The 21,908-nt window shown below is 39.2% G+C and overlaps 1 protein-coding gene across 1 annotated transcript in view; it reads right to left on the reverse strand.

Annotated features, from left to right (window-relative positions):
• TXNRD1 (thioredoxin reductase 1) overlaps positions 1-20,838 on the reverse strand; it is a 28,466-nt gene extending 7,628 nt beyond the window's left edge. The window contains exons 1-11 of the mRNA XM_035901467.1: positions 20,691-20,838; positions 18,363-18,485; positions 15,072-15,144; positions 14,839-14,958; positions 13,907-14,049; positions 13,663-13,778; positions 11,695-11,920; positions 8,852-8,970; positions 7,043-7,093; positions 5,239-5,395; positions 1,751-1,858 (exon numbers count right to left, since the gene is read on the reverse strand). Coding sequence (XP_035757360.1) covers positions 1,751-1,858; positions 5,239-5,395; positions 7,043-7,093; positions 8,852-8,970; positions 11,695-11,920; positions 13,663-13,778; positions 13,907-14,049; positions 14,839-14,958; positions 15,072-15,144; positions 18,363-18,449 — 1,200 coding nt within the window. The 5' untranslated portion in view covers positions 18,450-18,485; positions 20,691-20,838. The remainder of the gene's footprint in view (positions 1-1,750; positions 1,859-5,238; positions 5,396-7,042; positions 7,094-8,851; positions 8,971-11,694; positions 11,921-13,662; positions 13,779-13,906; positions 14,050-14,838; positions 14,959-15,071; positions 15,145-18,362; positions 18,486-20,690) is intronic.
• Positions 20,839-21,908: the final 1,070 nt, after the last annotated feature.

The following is a 21,908-nucleotide window of genomic DNA, read 5'->3' on the forward strand; positions in this document are numbered from 1 at the left end:
TTTCCCTTTGATGAATGCCAAAGAAGGAAGCCTCTACAAAACAAGCACTAGGGTCATCCAGTAATTAAAAAAAAAAAAAAAAAAAGAAGCCCTAAGTGTATTACACTTCCAGAATGCAGTTCACCATGCTCTCATTAAACTAGACCAATACAAGCTTCCCTCACGGAAGGCTCTATTGTCTCTGGGTCTACCTGGGATGAAGGCAAAAATATTTCTCAGAGCAGAAAAAGGGAAGAAAAAGCCCCAGAGCCTGGGTTTAGGAGAGATGAGGGTGTGCTTTTTGCATGTTCTCTTAGACTCTGTATCACTGGAAAATGGCAAGTACTTTTAAAAAAGAACCCAAACCAACCCCACATTCTTCTGTCTGCCCTAGCCAACATCACTGGGCAGTTTCCAAATGACAGACAAGGTTGCTCACCCACCTGTACAGCAGGTATTTCAGAAAATGACAGGGTGTTCTGAGGCACACTTCTACCCAGAACTCTCAACAGCTCCCATTACAAGCTAACCTCAAACTGATTGCTATTTGAAGTAAGTTTTTACGTGATCACAACTCCATGAAAAATATGTCCCTTCACGAACTAGGAGAAACAGCTCAATGTTTTTGCATGTTAATGGGGTTAAAAAGCATTTATAAGCATCGCTATTTGAAACTGAAATTTAACAGGTCTGAATGACAGATGCAACTCAATAAACCTACTGAAGCTTGCAAAAGCCAATATAGTAACATGGTAAGAGAGGTCAGAATAAACTAAATTAGGACTTAGCCACAATACAAATACTTCTGGATGCATATTTTCAAAAATGGCTTTGAAAATGGAAAGTGCATTTTCCACAAAGAAGGGTCCAGTGTTACACAATGTAACAGCAAGAATTTGAGTCAAACCCAAAAATTTGTCTGTGTATATACAAACTTTGTGGGGAGAACAGAATTTAAACCCCTGCCCTGTAGTCAGGTTAACAGTACTTGACAAACTGCCATTTTAAGTCATGTTTACTTCTTTTCTCCACAGTCCAAGTTAAAAAATATAATTGACAAAGCTAAGAGGGAGACAAGTTCTCAACTTTATGAGCCGCCACTTATCTGCTTATTTCCCTAAATAATGCTCCTCAGGTGACCTTCATGGGACGTAAAAAGTTCAGTTTATTGTCAGACTCCCTCCTTTCATGCTTTCTGTAATGTGGTCTGTACAGTATTTTGTAAGAACAGCCTTAGGCACTAAGTGCTTACATATGTCTAATTGCACTGAACCAGCAATCCCAGTGAATGAAAAGTGATCACTCATGTGAGTAAAATTAAGCACATACCTCCTTGCATAGTCAAAATAAACAGGAAAAATGAGCATAAGAACATTTGGCTTTATAAAGTAAAAATCACCATGGTAAGGAATTTGCCACACTGTAGCTACAAAAAGCTCCACTTTGACATTAAAACCAATGTATTGCTTCCAACACATAACTAGCTTTAATTTCTCCTGAAGTATTTGCAGACACAAAGAAAACTTTTTTTTTTTAACCAAATATTCCACCTTCAAGCCGTTTGCCAAAAATAGAACCTATTTGCAACTAGAACTATCAGAATTGGGGACTTTTTTCTATAACATGGCTAGAAACTGCCAAGGAAGACAAAAATGTACATAGTCACCTCCTGCCCTTACATCAGAATACAGCATGCTGTTTCAATTGACTCTTAAAATTATTTTAAATTACAAATTGTGAATTAAAATCCAGATGCAGCTAAGGTATTTACCTCAATGTTTTCCTCCCCAAACTTCTCCACCGCAGTCTCTTCAGAATACCCGCAGGCTCCATACTCCAAAGGAGTGAATACAGTGGTTGGAACATTCACATAGTCACACTGAGTGGCATTCAAAACAAACAAAAAAACCCCCCAATATCAGTAATAAAATCAGCACAACAGATAAAAATTCAGCAGTCTGAAATTCAGACAGGAAGAAAAGTGCAATTATTCAGAATTCTGAAAGCTACTTTTTTTTAATTTAAAAAAAATGTTTTAAATTAAACTACAGTTTTGGTGTTGTCCTTCTCAGAGGTGTTAACTAGAGCAGGAACAGAAAGACAGTTTAAAGCCACATCGATATTAACATGCATAGGTTAAAAGGAAGAGGAAATTCAGTTTTAAAAATGTGCCAGATCAAAGGTCTGCTACATTTTTAAAACAGATAAAAAGCAAGACTGTTCAACTGCATCTACAAAGCATACTATTTTTAGCTGGGAATGCTGCAAAGACAACACCACCATCAAAACCTATCATCTTTTTTATCAACTGTGGTCTAGGCAGTGCCAAAGAACCAAGAACAAAGAACCTACGGCCATTTGGGGGGACAGGTAGAACTAGAGCTGATACTGTGCACCCCATCACATACCATGAGAAACACTAGCCCCTGACTCCACTGGAGCTTTACAGTGTTCTAGCGGTTTCCTCTCTTGGGCAACCTCTGGACCCGACCACCCTCACTGTAAAGAAGTTTTTTCTTATGTTTAAATGCGATTTTCCTGTGTTTCAGTTTGAATCCATTGCCTCTTGTCCTCGCACTTTACACTACTGCAGAGTAAAAAATAAAAATTCTGAGCTGTCTCAGCCCCTCCTCACATGCCTGATGCGCCAGTCCCTTAACCATAGTCATGGCCCTTTGCTGGACTTGCCCTGTCCTTCTTGTACTGGAGAGCCCAGAACTGGACACAAAATCCAAACCCATCTCACCAGAGCCAAGGGGAGGAGAAAAGGTCACTTCCCTCCACCTGCTGGCAATGCTCTGCCAGGATGCATCTGCAGGATGCAGCCCAGGATGTCCCTGGCCTTCTTTGCCATGAGGGTACATTGCTAGCTCATGGTCAACCTATCCTCCAGCCCCCTCCAAGGCTTTCTCTGCACAGCTGCTTTCCAGCTGGTGGGTCCCCAGCCTGTGCTGGTGCATGGGTTTACACCTCCCCAGGCGCAGGACTTTGCACTTCTCCTTGATGAACTCCATGAGATACTTGTCAGCTCATTTCTCCAGCCTGATGAGGTCCCTCTGAGTGACAGTACAACCATCGGGTGCATCAGTCACTTCCCCCCAGTTTTGTATCACCTGCAAACTTGCTGAGGGTGCACTCTGCCTCATCATGCAGATCATTAATGAAGACGTTCAACAGTACTGGACCAAGTATCCAACCCTGCGGCCCACCACTAGTGACTGGCCTCCAGCTTGTCTTTGCAATGCCGGTCACAGCCCTTTAAGCCTGGCAGTTCAGCCAGTTTTCAATCCACCTCACTGCCCACTTCTAGCCTGTACTTCATCGGGAGACAATGTCAAAAGCCTTTACTAGAGTCAAAGTAAACAACACCCACTGCTCTCCCCACATCCACCAAGTTAGTCATTCTGCCATAGCAGACTAGCAGGCTGGTCAGCTCTATTTAATTTCTAGTAATTTTAACTTCTATGGATTTCAACTCTAATTAATTTCCTTTGTGCCTGGGGATCAACTAAGATGCTGCTTACCATTCCTTCCCCACCTATCCATAACACTCCATTATGTTCCACATGATCACCCTTTCCGGATTTGTTACAACAGCAATGTAAGCCAGGATCTCATCTAAGGAGTTACTCATTTCTTGGATTTGCTGAAAGAGATGATGATTTCCTTGGCAGCCTAAGGATTTTCCTACCTAGAGAGACAGTTATCTGGCATAAAATGTAAATTAAGACATATCCATAGTACTGCAGCAAGAAAAAAATTCTGGCTCCAGCTACAGATTTCTTAAACTTTGCCTGGCTGATGCAATGACATTATGCACACTGATTCAAGATTCTGTTACCGTAATACCTGCCAACCTAGAATAAACAACTCAATCAAGCTCTAAATCTGACCGGCAGCTGAACTTGCTATGAATACAGCAGGCTCTGAAAGAGAAAAACCTTTATGCTTATGCCCTATGGTTACGAAGGTGAGACAAGCACCCATATCAACGGTGCTTGGGTATCAGTTCTTTAAAGGCACTCTCCCTTCCTCCTGGTTTAAAGATAAGGTGCAAATGAGTACCCATGTTACTCTTATTTGGACTAGCATAACTTGAGTGAAACCTACATTTTCAATAGCATGAAATGTAAACACCGAATTGATGAACTCAACATCTCAGGTATAAGTTTGTGCTGACTTGTTGGTACTTTTGATCTTCCTTTGTGTCTATGTTCAATTACAAGCATAACTATGTATTACATTTGTCCTGGCTTTGTCTGGGATAGAGTTAGTTTTCTTCCTAGTAGCCGGCATGGTGCTGTAGTTTGGATTTAGTACTAGAAGAATGTTGATAACACACTGATGTTTTGGTTGTTGCTAAGTAGTGCCTAGACCAGTCAAGGACTTTTTGAGCTTCCCCTGCTCTGCCAGGTACACAAGAAGCTGGGAGGGGGCACAGCCAGGACAGCTGACCCCAACTGGCCAAAGGGGCATCCCATACCGTATGATGTCATGCTCAGGGGGAGTTGGGGGGGGGGGAGAGTGATCGCTGCTTGGGATGGGCTGGGCATTGTTCAGTGGGTAGTGAGCAATTGCATTGAGCATCACTTATTTTGTATATTCTGTATATTCTATTACTATTATTACTTTTTTCCCCTCTACTGTTTTATTAAACTGTCTTTATCTCAACCCACGGGTTTTACCTTTTTTTTCTGATTCTCTCCCCCATCCCACTGAGGGAGGGGGAGTGTGATTGAGAGACTGTGGGGTGTTCAGCTGCCTGCTGGGTTAAACCACAACAACATTGAAAACATATGGATGAGAAGTGAAAAAATTAGTGGAAATAATGTTGAAAATGAAGAGTATCGCAAAGCCCTTTTACACTCTATTTAGGGACTGCAGGTAGGCTTAGTAAACTGCTTATGAATTAGAATTAAAGCATTTAATGGGACGGGAATGATTGCTGACTTTTAGAGAAGGCAGTAGAGTTAAAAACAAGTTAAATGATCTCAGTTAATTTTATTATCATTATACTCTGAGAAAAAATAAAACCTCTTAATAGAAAAAAAAGAGACTACTGCTTAATCCATAAGGTATTAATTTCATCCTACACAATTAGCAGAACAAATCTGCAGTAATATCTTTGCAAAGGGAAAATTAAAGTGATCATCAAAGTTAATCCTTAAAAGCCTCCTGAGTTTTCCATAAACAAGCAGACTTGCACTCTGCACTTAGAAGTAGAGCAATGACAGTGTTTTGTGGCAACTGGTTCCTTACCTTACTGGTTGCCCCAGCGTAAAGCCTCTGAACTAGCAATCTTCCTGCCTGGATTGCCACTGGTGTGAGTTCCAGCTTGTCTTGCAGTATATCTCCAACAGCATAGATATACGGCACATTTGTTTGCTCCTCATCGTTGACAGGAATTTTTCCTGTTCTGCAATTTGAATTAACAAGAAGACCTAAGTGTTCTGCTGTGAAGATTGGAGGTGTAAATAACCTTGCAGGAGTCAGGCCCTTTAGCCTTAAGAGAAAGACACGCATTTGAAGTATGAGGGAAAGAAGTCATATTTACACTCTTACAATCTTGGGCAAGAATGTAAAAGTACTACAGATTTGACTAAAACTACAGAAATTTACACACTGGATAAGGAGGTAGCCCGTGAAGTTGCGATTTGTCTCCTGAACCAATTCTTTGGTGAGGGATAAATCCTTTCATCAAACACCCTCTACTACCAGCTGCGCTGTGTAGTGGCAACCTCGAGGAATTACATTCTCCCACTCAAGCTGTAGGACACAAGAATTTCTCCACTACTGAAATTCCAGTCCAGTGGCTGAAGCAGTTTCTACGAACTTACCCTTCAGGCTTCTACACAGAGACAGGTCAAGCTGTTAGACACTCTCCTTAAGGGACAGCCAGCAAGCTTTTTAGGTCTAAGTGTACTGAGCTAATGGATGTTTTTAATTATTAATATTTCCCATGTCATTAATAAATGAGGTAGTGTAGTGGTTACTGCACGAGACATATGTAACAGGGAAACCTAATCAGACAGGCACAGAAACAGTCATGCAGTTACTTGAGGGACCAGCGGTGATTCCTGTATTAAAATCCAACTTAGTCAATCTTGCTCTTGTTAACAAATACACAATTTATGCTAATATTTTATAGTTCATTTGATTAAGCTAGTAATAGGCGTCCTGATGTCAGAAAGATGTGTACTGTTGTACAAGACAACATGGGTCTGCCAATTTTGAGTGGACCAAAATTTCCACTTACTTAAAACACTGCAACAGTTCCCTTCAGCAATATCAGTCACTGCCTTCATATATACGCTGCCCTCTGCACTGTTTTCCATAGGCTATCAAGTCAGGTTCATAGTCCTGTGTCTTTTCTTCAAAGGGAACATCATCTAGGCCCCACATGTCTAGAAGATGTTTTAGTTACCAATACTGAAAATGTTACCGCTAGCTCCACTCCCTGGTGCAATGACCTCACTACATTAAACAAGAGATGCTCCTCTGCAGGAGACAGATTGTTCCCAAGGGTTGCTCTAAGGCAAGAAATAAACTCCTTCAAAAACCAAAACACCTCACCAACTCCAACTGCAAGTTTAAGGAATGCTACTTTGACCTTATATTTCAAAATAAACATATAGTAGCATTTACATTAAAAATTTAAACAAATCCCACAACATTAAAAGCTTGTATGAACAAACAGACGTCTGCCCCAAGAGGTGGTAGAGAGAAAAAAAAGGAGATGGGAGTAAGAGTACAAGGAACAACTGACAGATGCTAAGAAGCCCAGTCACTGGAAGAAGCTGAGACTGACCTGTGAACCCAGACAGAATGGAACAGACACTTTTGACTCCCAGCATTTAGGAACTGACATTTCAGTCTCAAAAAAGCAAACATGGCAGTACTATGGGAGAGAATGCAGCTATCTGCTACACAGTCTCCTATCCAAGCATATGCAAACAGGAAACAAATTTTTCCCCAAAGCATTTGAATGTTTATGCACCAGTATCATTGCAATAGTAAATGACATAAGCTCACTAGTCAGTGGTGTACAGATATCTGTCCTTACTTTTCATTGATCTTCACTCCAACTTTGTCCAAACCAATTTTTCTTGTGCATGTGATTTTTTAAAAACCTCAAAAGTGCATCTGCCACACTGTGGCTATCTATTATTTTCACTATATACTAAGGATTAGTAGCTAAGGCTTGGTCACATTAAGATGAATCCATTTGTTACCCATTGTACACTCACAGAGTTCAAGACAAGCCACACCATCACCATGACCTAACAATACCAGGTTTTAATGATAAGATTAAATATAGCCAAATAATTTTCCCTGGAAAAATACCCCAAGAGTATTTTAAACAAACTGGTTACGATCAGGTTCTTTATTTCCTCACACTTTTATATCAAAGTGTTATAGCATATTCCTACCAGAATAGATGACCCTGAAATGCTCCACAAGGAAAGGGCTCTTCAGAAAGGAAATTCAGATGCTTTGGCAAATAAAAAGACCATAAAATAATCTTTGTTTTGATCAGAAAATATCATTTACTTATACAGGCTCTCAGCCAAGTCACTGCCACAAAGTATTATTTGTGGAATATTATTTGTTTGAACATTTGTTCAGAACGATGGACAGACCAGGTCAAATTCTTACCCATCCCTATCAACTTGGCTACCTTAACAAGCAAAACAAGTTCCAGCCTATACTATCACAAGGAGAAGTGCTACGTGCTTTACAGTCTTGGACAACTGCCCAGGTAACTACACAATGCTTCTCATACAAGATCTAAGAACTGTGCTGAAGGAATCCAAGATCTGCTTCAAGTCTTTTAGATGACCAAGCATGTGAGATCTTTGGAGCTGAAGGTCTTAAAATGCATCACACACAGCCCATAGCGTCTACGAGGAGTGACAGCATTTAAGTGAAAGATGTAGTAGCAATAAGAAATCAGAAGTTGATAATGAAATAATAATGATGATAATGAATAATGATAATAATGAAAAGATGGCACTGATTTCCTAGCTAAAAAGCTTTTACTACTATGGACCAGGGAAAACAGAATTGCAACACTTTGCAACAGCACTGTTGTTATTGTTAAACTTGTTGTTATTGTTAAACTTTCTCATAATATTAGCGCTCAGAAGCACTGAGGCATGCCCTTGGTATGGAATGACTGATGCACTATACAGGTAAATGAGGTCACTGGCACACAGTATTTGCAGTCTAAAATCCCAGGCTGGCAAATACTTGTCTTTATGCATTCTGTGTAGTTCCAAATACTTTATTCACAACTTTTTTTTTTTTCCTTTCAGCATCAAGGCCTAAGGAAATGAGTGGGGTGAGGGGTGACGGAAACAGTCAATCCAACACAACCTGCACACTGCAATTTTACTGTTTTAAGTGTGTAATGAAGTTCCCTGACTGACTTGCCACAGGGCATTAGTTGTTTTTGTGAAGATGCTGCATCAACAACAGGTCCTGAGAAGACAACACCTGCTTGTTTAGCTCTTGCACAGACTATTGTTTTGTGCTAACTCCAGAACATGTTTTAGTTACTAAGAAAATTATTATAAATCATTCCTTATAGTTTATGACAAATATCCCACTGGGGAAAAATCCTGCAACTGATTGCACATGACCAAGTTAATCTACAACCTTAAGCTAAAAAACAGGTTTCAAAAGTATGCAAATGATCTGGTAAGGCACATGGGACTCATGCCCATGGATTCTGGGACTTTTGCCACATTAATTACCTGTTGATTGTGCAAAATTAGCATATTGTAATGATTAAAAATAATTTCAAAAAATCTGAACTATGGATAAAAACACGCCACGAAATCTTAACATTAAATGGAAGGCTATTTCACATTCTTTATGTGTATAGACGAGACTCACAGTATTGTATTCCCCTTCAATTATTTGGTTCCCTGTTGTGGACTTGGCTATGACTTTCAATCTTCCAGGAGCTCCTTCCTCAATCTGCTTAACCTACAACATTAGAAGAAAAAGAAAAAGGGGGGTGAGGGGGTGTGTTAAGTTTCAAATAGATATGCAAATGTATCTTTGTCCCACCACATTGTCTTATAATTGAAAATGAGTGTTTAAACATGACCTAAAATTCAAGCATTCATTCTAAGGATATTTTCACCTTTCTCTAGATTTGTGATTACTTCTTGCATGTTTAAACATTTCAGTTTATCTCCATGCATTTATTCCTATGACCAACACAGTAAGACCTTGTTTCTCTTTATAGAAGTTGATTGATAGCTAAGTTCTTGTCCAAGCCCACCACGTGAGCTGCTAGTAGCAACTGGGGACAGAGGAGGTGAGAAGGAAGGGAACTCTTGCAAAACCTGGAAACAGCATCAGACATTTTCTTCAACTGTACCTTGAGGACCATGGTGCCTTCCATCCATGGGAAGCCAGAGCCAAAGCCCAGCCCTTAGCAGTACAGGTCTTTGCCCTGTTTGAATGATATTAGTCCAACATGTAAAGCTGCCATGGCCTTGCATGAGAGGGCAGCAGCTGGTTCTAAATGGCTGAAAAAACACCGTCAGCTTAAGAAAAAAACTTCTTCAGAGTTCCCCAGAGTCAGCTGAAATAAATATCCCTAGTTTTAGCTACAGATCCAGCTCCACACTCTCTCTCAAGTGATACAACAGGTTACTGCCTATCCCAGCAAAGAAAAAAAAAAAAAGTGAGTCTTTTTGCAACTCTGCTCTTTGTTCAGAGTAATAAAAAATAAAGGTTTGTTTAAAACAAAGCAAAACCCCAAATACTCCCCTTTCCACACCTCATCCTTCCATATACCAGGAAAAAAAAATGCAGACTGTCTTTTTTTTCCAAACACTCCTTTTTCCTCTGATAAAAAAATCAACTACACAAGTGAATGGACTTTGAAGCTACACAGGTGGATTCTCTTTTGTCCTCACTAATATTCACAGGACTGCAAGGGACAGCTCCAGTCCTTCCCTTACCCTCCCAGGAATGGCGAGGTGCCCAGCTGCTTCCCAAGGCTGGCTGTACATACAAGAGACATGGACGAGTGCAACACTTAACTTAATTCTGGGAAATTTTTAGTGCTCATTCTACAGAAGAAAAGGTACTTTTCAACAGCTGCCCTAGTTCCTACTTCATATTCAGTATTTGACGACAGAAAAAGCAAAATTTCTGATGAAGTTCTCTTCCCCCTTTTTTAATTTAAAAACCCCTAAACCTTTCTTGCCATCCTACCAACTTTAAAGGATCACTGTGTTAAATTGTTCCTATTCAAAGGCAGCATTATTTATAATAATTCATCTTCTGTCTTCAAACGTCTCTACTAAGGGTTTTAATAAGCACAACATGCATAACTTCAAAAACAATGTCCAAAAGAGATGAGAAGACCTGCTAAAAATATATCCAGCAACTTAAGAATATGCTCAAATAAAAACAGGGACAAATATTTTATTCCCACTGAAATCAAAGATATAGTGAAGGGGCAGGGTAAAATACACATAAGTGCATTTTGTGACGACCATGATGGACTCCTCTTCGCAGGGTGCATCTGGAGGAGACCACTCACTATTTAGTTGAAATTATTTGTTACTTCTTAGATCAACTTCCTCCTTTCACATCCCCCAGGAGAGGCTACAAAAAGCTATGTCTGAAAGAAAAGCTAGATAATCATCCCTGCTTTTCATACAACATGGGATTTCTACAGTGCAAACAAGCATAAAAAACAAAGTTCCTTGAAACATCCCACTGACTTCCCACAGCAAATCTCTTACGTTCTGTGAGAGAGGGTCAGATCCACAGAGTGGTAACTGGCAAGAACATTTTTTAAGCTACTCTTGATATTGTTAAGGGTGAACATGAACAGTCTTCACTCAATTTAATGCTTTAATCCCCAAAGCATTAAACTCGGTAACATGCTGGCTTAACGCCAATTTGAAAACTGCTTAATACATTATTTCCTATTTCATAATAATTAAGCACCAATTAATGTGAAAAAAACATTAAGAAAAATACTGTTAGCACCCTCTGAAGTCCTTGATAAGGCAATTTTACATTGGAAAAGCTCCAGAGCTTACCTAATCTGCTTTTCAACCTGAATTTGCCTATACATGTACATAACTAGCTGCACCAGTACTCTACTGAATTCACAGAAAATTGAGCAAGTATTTAAGGACTCTGCCAAGTAAAGGATATAGATGCATATTTATAAAGCCCTTTTACTTTTTTGGATAGTCCACTGGCCCTGGGCAAAAAGCAGTATTTGCTGGCTGAGAATTTGAGAATCGGAAATGAAAAATATGACTATTTGTGATGCAGTGGTCCTCACCTTACAGGAAATTATGTATCTGTTTAATTATGGGCCTGCAAGAAGTTTCACAGATTTCAGGACAACTGCTGAATTTAAGTATATTCAACATTTGCAGGACCAGGATAAGCAGGAGTAACAGCATTTTTAACACAACATATAATAAACCATCTAATTCTGATAAAAACAATGAATTCTGGAATCTCACAAAATTTTAATACTAAATTGTACTTTTCAATTACATAAGATTTGTGGATTTACTCAGTTTAAAACAAAAATTAACCCATACTATATCATAGCAGATCCTGTATTGCAAATTCAAGTTTTGTATTCACTAAAATAATTTACATCTTAAACATTATGATAGGCATATTGCAATCAATTGTGGTCATACACCACTTTGAGCCTACCTCGATCGGCACAAATTCCCTAATAAAATTGATTCCATGTTCTTCCATATATTCGCCAATTTTGTTTGCGATATCCTGGTCAAATCCTCTTAAGAGAATGGATCTCACCATTACAGTTACATCTAATCCAAGACCTGCAAGAAATCCTGCACATTCCAAGGCAACATAGGAAGCTCCAACCACCAGGGTTTTCCCTGGACAGTAAGGCAGAGAGAAAAGATCATCACTGGTGAAAAAAGAGAGAAAAAAGAAAAGTAAGTTAGAGACAACCAGAAGAATGTATTGTACTGTATATTTATCTAATTTTTTCTGTAAGAATAGGACTTTATTCCTCTTCCTGGTCACCAAAACCCCCAACAACTTAATTTTTTGGAAATTCAGTTGGAATACAAGTTCAGTACACGACACATTAAGAAAGTTCTAATTACAAGTTCACACACAAAAAAATAAGAAAGCTCTGAAGCACTACAAAAATTTTGTGGGTGTTTTTACACAAACTTAAGAGAAATTGTTAAAAAAAGGTAGGTGTTTTTTTTTTTTCCTCTGAATCCTGCTTCAAATATTTTGCTGCAAATTTTAGCTCCTGAGAGCAAACAGGAAGAGGAAGGGGTTCAGCTTTAAGATAAAAATACCATCTTCACTTCTCTGAAGATTTATCCTTTTGCTAAAACATTATACGCAGTGCTAAATATACACAGATAATAAAACAAATTAATGCAAACCATAGTAACAGGCAGAGATAGAAGTATGAAATTATGGAAAACATGTTTATTTGCCTGCTTTTCATTTCTTTCAACTGCTTCATCAAGCTACATCAGTTCTACCACACTTCGAGCTGAGACTATGAAACCAGAGCTTCTCAAGGAAGCAGGGACTCATGGGGGCATCACACTTGCTCAGCAGAGACTTAGGCAGAGTCTGGCAATGCAATTCTCCAAAGATTTAAATCTAAAATAAGTGTCTCTTTCTCAGCCAACAACTGCAAAGGGTAAACAAAGATGCTCTCTGCAAATGTTGTGGTGGAATAAAATGTGATTGTGTAATTAAAGGCTACATCATAGTTCCTATCCCCCAGGGAACCCAGTGAAGATTACACGGACAGCCTCAATCCAACAGCCTTTAACTTTGGCGTTCCTGACTCTTCCAACCTTAATGTTATTTTAAAGCACCACTTTACAGGCTGTATGATCTGTTACCTTTAATTTCATTACTACTTATTAGAAGGGAAACATACAACATGGTGTTTGGTTTCACAGGGATTATGCCACTTATTTACTTCATTGCTATAGGTTTGCAAGACTAATTCCAACCTCTGTTTCTACATGAAGTAACCTAAAAGTTACTCTGATATGAAAACACATATAACTTTTTTTTTGGTGAAAATTGTGCTATTTGAAACTGGTTTTCCCAGAAGTTGAAGCAACTTCACCGAGTAGTTAAAAAAAAAAAATAGGTTGAGTTTCAAGACTGCTCCAATGAATGAAGACAGATACATTTCTTCCAGCTTCACAACATGAACTGCTTTGCAACTCCCGCTTTCCTTGATATTTGATCAGGGAGGTTTCTTCTAAGCAGACTGTGCTCATCATTACCAAAAATAACTCAGTATGTGAACTGAAAGACCATAAGGAATAGAGAGGAAGTGGGTGTACTGGTAACTGGGGCAGAGCTGATGAATTGATTTTATGAAGGACACGCACCTGACTTACTCTGGGTTACTGCTGTTATCAGTCAGAAACAGAACCATCCTAGCCAGCCACCAACAATCCTGTGGCGTCTACTAAACAGCAATGTTTTTGGCACCTTAAAATCTGTCTGTAGCTATTCTCCTGCGCTTACTTTCCCCTAACAAAAAGTCACATAGGAAAGAAAACCAGCAACCAAGCAGCCCTGCTCACACTTCACCACTTTCTCTTACAGGTGAAGCATTTACACGTGGTGAATGGCTTCATGTTCCTCCATTTTTACCTGCTAATGCAGTATTCTTTGTCTCCAGGTATACCCAGGTAGCGTGGTCGTTCACCAGTGGCAATGAGAAATCTCTCAGCTGTGTACAGCTTCTCAACTCCTCTTCTATTTGTGGCCTGTGGACAAAGTATTAGTCCAAAGTGAGTATTTCTCAGTCCTACCAAAAGAAAAATTATTCTATTTGAAAAGCATGTCTATTCAGAAAGTGCTATAGGAAGACCCAGCAAACATGGCTAGCGAGTACCTTAACTGTGTGTGGCCCAACAAATTCTCCATATGCATTCTCATATGTGACTTCCTTCTCTCTCAGTGCAACCCGATAGCCCCAGTTCAGTGAACCAATGTAATTCTGAACAGATTCTGTCATAGTCATCCAGTTGTGTTGGACTGTTAGAAACAAAAGAGAAAGGTTCATCTTTCACTCTGTGAGTTCTTTTTCCACAGCAAACCTTGTATTCTCAGATAGATTTTTTTCATGACCCCGTCACCTTTGTCTTATTCCTATTCCAGGGTAACCCTACTGAAATGCAAAGACTTACATCAGCATAGACAACATGACAGGTCACAGTGGAACAGACAGGACTTAAAACATGGAAAATTTAGACTTACTGCATTATTGATAGTTTCCTATTGACACATGCTGTGAGCAGGTGACATTGCTCAACAAATGAAGACTATGCATCTCTGAGAGGTGCCTCTGCATGTTCCCCACTACAGGATTACACCCCAAATGAATCCCAACCCTATAACCATGCACATTAGAGCTAATATAGAGTAAAATTCACCTTCCTATGTAGTAGTGACAGAGATTGAGGGAAAGGAACTCCTTGCCTGCAATTATGAGGAAGTTTCTAACAGGGGACATTCTGGGGTATTCCCTTAGATGTTGTGTTACATTCAGAAATGGAGTAGTACCTTATTGCTTTTATTCACATAGAAATCTTATCAAATACTAACATGATCAGAAGCTACTAATAAACAGATCAAATACTGCAAGGCAGTAAGCCCTGTGGCTTTAGACCTGAAAAGCCCTTAAGTTTATGTGCAATCTCTCTGAAGTTGCCTGACATTGTTAAAGCCAGCACATGCTTAAGTGCAACAAGCACTTGATTGTAAAAGAACCTCTGGATTTTAGTACAAATGACAAAACTGCAAACAAGTGTTCTCCTTCTTTACCGTCTTCTGTAAACTGCCATCCAAATTTGCGTGAATCTTGCAAGGCTTGTCCCAGTAAAGCTGCTTGGTGCATCAATTTTTTAGGTATACAGCCCACATTTACACATGTTCCTCCAAGACCTGAGAGAGAGGAACAGAATGTGTTTTCACATCAGTGTGGCTCATCTCAAAGGAGAATCAGAGTCTCTGAGCAAAGCTCCTTTATAACAGGTTTGCAATGAAGAGAAATTTACCCCATGAGCTTCCCAGAGGCGTAGGCGTGACAAAGTCCAGCACCAACACTTTCTTTTCATATTTGGCAGCCTCCTGCAAAACAAATTAAATAAGACACGTATCTAAATAGTAGAGGTTAAATTTGGAGTAGATGATAACATCATGCATTGCTGAAAAGCTTTGTGACTTTTAATTAAGTAATAATGAATGATTTGCAAGGGAATAGCCAGACGGTCATTAATCTTCTGAATTAATCTGTGCACTCAGTAGGAAAAAAAGATTAAAGGAAAAAAATAGGCATTCATCCTGCTACACAACAGCATGGCACCAGCTGATACACAGAAGACTCCGGGAGTCAAACCTCCTCTTCTCTCCTCCATCCTGTCAGTTTGTTCACACTATTTCCCAACATGCCATTTACTTTTAACATATTTAACAAATTCTTCATTAATCCAGTTCTCCCTTCAAAGATGGTTTCTCAAACATTTGTTTGAAACCACATCACACAATGACATATGCAGTCATGTGGCCAAGCATTACAACTGTGCTTATCCAATCTTTTTTCTTGCAGTAGAAGGGAACACACAATTTTGAGCACAATCTGTAGTTGTCAGGATCGGGTCAGGATCGGCTCTTCCTCTTCAAGCTACTCAACCTCTGGCAAGTTGACTTTACTGTAAGGATGTGCAGATGTCATCCAGACCGGAAAAGTGATGGTGTATTTAATGATATTTCCCCTGAGAAGCTTCATTAGCAAATCTACAATCAATGTGTGTAAATGATACTGAGAACTGGAATTGCTATACTGATTCCATTGTTCCCTTTGTGCTTTTTAAGACAAAGGCAAAAAATGTCAGCAACAACTGGTACCAGAGAAAAACACTTAAGTAAACACTACATAGATGAGAAACAACAATGACAGTTTCCCCTATGAGATGCAGCAAAATAACTTTGATACCTGGAGTAAGGACAACTGTGCTGCATCACATGATGAGTTCTTAGACATGCAAACAATAACAACTATGGGCACAGGATATTACCCTAAGGCCTTGGGTTTGGTCTGGGATGAGCTGGACAGCCTTCAGCGTTACGTTACCAGTAATACTTGTTAATCCAAATAGTTGACAATCAGAATTTCAGTTTTAAATGTATCTTACTTCATGCAAAATACAAATCATACTTCAAACAACGCAGGCTGTAGACACCTTTGGAAAATATTTACGTGCTGGGTTTCTGCTTCCAGTAAAGGCCAAGGATGGCCAAGAAGCCTGTCCATTAGTAGCACCTCTGAGAAAGTTCCTCAGAAAGTGCTTAGGGACTTAGATGTGTTATTAAAGCTCAAAAGAGCTTTACTAGTATTAGCTAATTAGAATGCATGGATTCCCAAGCTTACACTCAGCTGTACGCTCACATAATACAGCACAGCATTGCATCGCCACCTCGGTAGAGATCACAATCAGATATAATCACTTCTGCAGAGTGATATGCCCACAGTAACAAAACCTGCCCCACAGGCTTTCAAACCTTACTGGGTTCAGTGCAGCACTGCATGAACACAACAAGGTTGCTTAAGGTTGAAGCTGTTCTGCGTGAACTGGTAGTAGTGGCCTGTCACTGTGGTCCGCGTCTGCGGCTGGGTTGCAGAGTCAGCTTGGCAGCGGTTGCACTCACCGTGAAGACATGCCTCCAAAATAACAAGCTCTGAGCACAATATAGCGAGGAAACGGAAGACATGCACACAAAGCTGCACATGTTACAGTAAAAAGCACTTATTTAATCAACCTAGTTAAACTGCTGCAAACCTGAGTGTAGATATCTGGAACTCAGTATAAGAGCTGTGTAGCTGTTTTTTTTTCCCTCTTGTTTTGCTTTTTAAAGCACTGTTTGTAACTCCCTAAAAAAACCTGAATAATCTGAGTAAAAGTCAGAAATTTATGCATGTAAACCAGTTTCACTTCAACTTCATGAAATTGATTTGAAATACACACATTACCACTGATAGTGATGTTGACTTTATTGATCTACTATCTTCTGCTCTGCTCTACAATCATTGGAGAGCACTAAGAAGCAATACACTTTATACATTGAGTTGAAGGAATAAGGCAATTTATCTTCCCAGCTACACACCTTTTCTGTCCCATAGCTGAAAAATGATGCAATAAACATCACTGCTGTAACTTCACAACCTAGCGTATGTATACAACAAAGCAGAGCAGTCTCCTTATGGAAATTTCAACAGATGGCTTTTTATTACTGCAAACAGTTTTTGCATTGCAGCAAGCTCCCTTTTATTCTTGTTACTCTACACTGTCCTAAAACATCTCCATCCTCTGAAAAACAGTGTCTGCTCCTCTTTGTGGGTTCTCAGAATTTTTATAGATCTTATCTTCCATCCTATGCCATGAAAATAGTGCCCCTACCGATGGGAAAGCAGTAAACTACGAAATAGATTACAGACATACGGCACTCTGGAGGAATAATCCAGCTCCAGGTCTTGAACAATGAAATAAGTTTTATTTCTAGGGATGCCCAATTCACTTCTAAATAGTTAATTCTACCACAGCAGAAGAGGCAAAATGTGCCTAACTGTAAAGGAGATGTAAAGGGGAGTTACTGACTTACATTAGATTTCAGCAAGTTTCAGATATTTGGGATAATGACAATTCTAAGAGCTGGTATAATCTGCACCACTGTGGAGTCTTTTAAATAATTCTAGATATGCTTCTAAAAGCAGTATCCTAACCAAAAATCATAAATTATCTGGCTACAGACAGGAAGTTCCAGACCCTAGAAATGAAGGGTGAGATCCTAACTCTGTTTAAGTATAGGCAAAATCTCCATTTAAGCAACTATATAAGCTCACAAACCACAAAATCTCCCCTATTGTCAAGAATTAAAATAACAGAAGCAATTATTTCTGAACAGATACTACTTTCAGATAAAACTAGAAACCTCCTGATGTTAATTTTGAATAGTTTTTTAAACTTTTTCAATTATGAGTTGCATTTTAATTCAAATATTAATAAACACTGTTGGGATATCTACCTGCAGTTTTCCAGCAACATCACCTCCCATTAGTGGGGACCAAGTTTCATTCTACTAAGAAGTATACCATGATATTTTTATGTTTTTCTTCTTCAGAACATAAGGAAAAGAGTACTGTATAACTGGCGCTAACCTCAAAAGAAATCCCATTGATCAGGCAGAAATGTTATGCCCCTACAGTGTTAAAGACACCCAGACCCAAGATGTTGACGATGTCACCCACCTACTTACAAGGAAAGTATAAATCTGTATTTTCTCTCTCTTACCTTGGCGGCTGCCAGACCACCTGAGCCCCCACCAATGACAATGAGATCATAGTCGTAGGAATGCGGCACTGGTGTATGCCCGTTCATTTCCAGTAGTTTCTGAGGCTTGTCTTCCTTATGTGCCTGAACAGAGAAAACAAAAAGGATTAGGGAACATTGAAACATTACCCACAGTGCTCAAAAATTAGTATTTTCATCAGCAAGTATTGTGATAAGGGAACATAAGTACATCTGAATTTTCTGAGCTCTGCTTTTAATTAGCTTTCAAAAATGTCATCTTCTAATCCATCCTTGAATAGCTGAGCACCTATTAGGTACTGAACTATGAATTTTCTTGTTCGTTGGAGCCCTGGGTTTCCTTGCAGAGCTTAGGTTTCCACACCAACACAACTCCAGTGCCGCCTCATACTGTGTACTCCAGGATGAGATACCTACCTGCTGACACAGACATTCCATTAATTTATTTTATTCTTTTCATCTGCCCTGGACTTTCCTAATTAGTGTTTTTCCCCTCCTCCTGTGTGTATTAGTAGGAAAATACAACAATCATATACAACATTGTAGTAATCTGCAATTACCAGCCTTACCAACAGAATGAACAGAACTGAATGAAGAAAACAATTTCTGAAAACTACATTTTTGTAACATGCCTGTGCTTATCATTGCTTTGGTTTAGCAATGTAACTAACTTTGGTGTCACATGGATCAAGTGTGATCACTACAGTTTCACAAGAGATTCTTTTTTTTTTTGATCAGATGACTACTACCATAGAAAAAGAATCCATAAGTCTTAAAATTCATTCTGGCAGCAGTATGCCACAAAGAACATTGTATTGTCTTTGTATGCTCTTTCTAAAATGAGCCTTTGTACCTAATTTGCAAAGTTCCAATTTATCAGGGCTTTGGACCTTCAAGCCTTTGGAGTTGCTGGCAAAATTCCCAATGCCTTTCAAACTGCAGGACAAGATCTGGAGCAAGTAGAAATCAGATTCCTCAGCTGATGTAAACCAGTGAGTATCAACTAAAGTCATGACAAAACTTTTAAGACCAAAAAAGTAAATAAAGAAACTCACACTTAGTCACTTCACAAATCTGCTCGCTTTTATTCAAGTGTTTCTATTTGCCTAACTAGGTAGGACTTTATTCAGTACTACTGGAATAGTCATGGCAAATACAAGGAAAGGGAAAAAAAAACCCAAAGGAGTTTCCCTTCTCTTTCCATCTTAATTTTGTTTTGCATTAAGCAGCCCTTTGTGCTCAACCCATTCTACTGTCACCTTCCTCTGAGTTTAGATTATTCCCTCTCTGTAAGTATAACTGTGTCTACCCTAGAGACTGCTGCCAGCATGGCCATATCACTGACAAAAATCCCCTGTCCCTCCAGCAAATTACACAGCAATGTCAGCAGAAATTCAGACTGTGCATCTACCTGTAGAAAATGACATGTTGATAGTATTTCATAACCCTGGGTAGCATGTTAACAGTAGAAACAAACCCCAGAAAACACCTGCGGTTGTTGTATCCAAAAATACCTCATCTTCCTTCCTCTTTTCCTCCTGCTCTGCCACCCCAATATATAACCCTACCCCCGAATCTGCTTTGGGCTCAGTTCCCCTTTTTTCTATTTTTCTAACATGGCCATTGGCCAGGCTCAAACTTCCTACTGCAATCAGAGTAAGAGTGAAAAAGGAGCATATATGGTGTTACGATACGCGGTTTCACTTTAATCATATTTAGGGACATAAAAATAGAGAAAGAGTGCCGTTCTTTTCCAAAGCACACCTTCTTGTTTGCTCAGTGGCAACAGGATGGTGTGAAGCTTAAGGGTGTGAAGCTAGCTCCCACAGGGTCATCAGACACAACTACCAAGAATGGTATCTTTATAATGCATATAAAGAAACCACAATACCTACTCAGGAAATTTGCTTAGATCACTACTTATATCATGCTTTTTTTTTTTTCTTTTAAGACAAATGCTTTATGTTTTCACACGGATTAAGAAATTTCAGCTTACTGTTTGGTTCATTTTTCATTAGTTCTTCATAATTATTCTTCATGAGAACATATTACAAGTTTAGATTAGACAAAGTAGATTACAACCTTCCCCTCTGAAATCACCTCCTAGAACCCCGCTCCAAAGCAACCAGGATCTTGACAAGCTCCGCTTCCCATTTACTGGGGGGACTTGTTCACGACCACGATCCCATCCTGAGAATGGATCTCCTCCGTTCTTCTCCCAAGAACTACAATTTTTAAAAGAAAGCCTGCATTCTTACCATGTTTCAGTGTCAAACCTAATTATAGACTTTAAAATGTATCTCCCCCTACCTTTAAAGTTGTCTCATGATATGCTACTTGCTTCTCCTGTACAAAACCAACTGGCTGTGAAGTTTCTGCCGTTACTTCGCACTGCCCTTCTTGCAGCTTGTGTGCTCCTTCTGTGAAATAAAGAGTAAAATAATGTGGTGTCTGGAGAGACGTCCTTTATGAATGCTGCGCTCCTCAAGCGAAATTATCTGGGGGAGTGGCCTGGCGGCTTCATCGCTTCCTCATCAGCGGCATGCCTGTCTCAGGGGAGCATTTCCTAAAGGCAACTGATGAGTCATTTGCAACGTTAGGATGACTTGCTATATTTTTCTCTTTAAGAAAATCCCATATGAGATTTGGCTGGGATTTCAGTAAATTTTGCCAATCCAACAGTATGCTTGGAACAAAGCAAGGGAACAAGATTTGCTGTGGCTAAGCCTGAAACTTCAGTCTTACCAGCAAATGATGATTTTTACCCTTCTTGCCCAGAAAGTGATTTTCTTATGCTGATGTGCTGTCATTTTGCTCAGTCTTGTACTTTACAAACTGAATTAAAAGTTTTTATTTTTCTCCTGCAATTAGTTCCATGGAAACGTCTTTCAGTTCAATTTATTGATATAACTGATTTTGCCATGCATTTCCCCCCCCAATAATTTCTGCCATATGGTATAGCTATTACTATGAGATCCTCTAAATAAGCATCTTCAAAATCCTGGAGGTCTGTGTTTGCTCACTGGTCATAATTGATTTTATCTCTATATTCTGTTGGAGATACATGTATATATCCAATAGAAAACGTTAAGCATATTAGTGGAAAGAAAAAACCCTAACATCTCTACACATGGTGATACTTTATTTGACAGAAAAACAGAAAAGTAAGAAAATCTAATACTTGATTGGAATCCATTATCAGCTCTGCCTTCCTCCACATAACTCCAAGTTACATTAAGCTTAATTTCCAATAAATGGGTCAGTACACACTTGTTTGTACTTAATCACATACATACTTTGCACTGCACAACCAGCATTAATTAGCAAACTCTGACACGTGCACATACTTAGACAAACAGCCATACTGAATGCGTATACATTCCTTGGGCATTAAGCCCACAAACCCGAACAGCATTCACACACACACACAAATGCAAAAAGGCAGTAGCTGAAAATTAGTCTGTAATCTTGTCGACTCTGATTTCTTTTCTGAAACTTGGTAATAAAATTCCTTTATCTCACAAAGGT

The sequence above is a fragment of the Egretta garzetta genome, unplaced genomic scaffold (assembly GCF_000687185.1).
Source record: "Egretta garzetta isolate BGI_Z169 unplaced genomic scaffold, ASM68718v1 scaffold159, whole genome shotgun sequence".
Taxonomy (NCBI): domain Eukaryota; kingdom Metazoa; phylum Chordata; class Aves; order Pelecaniformes; family Ardeidae; genus Egretta; species Egretta garzetta.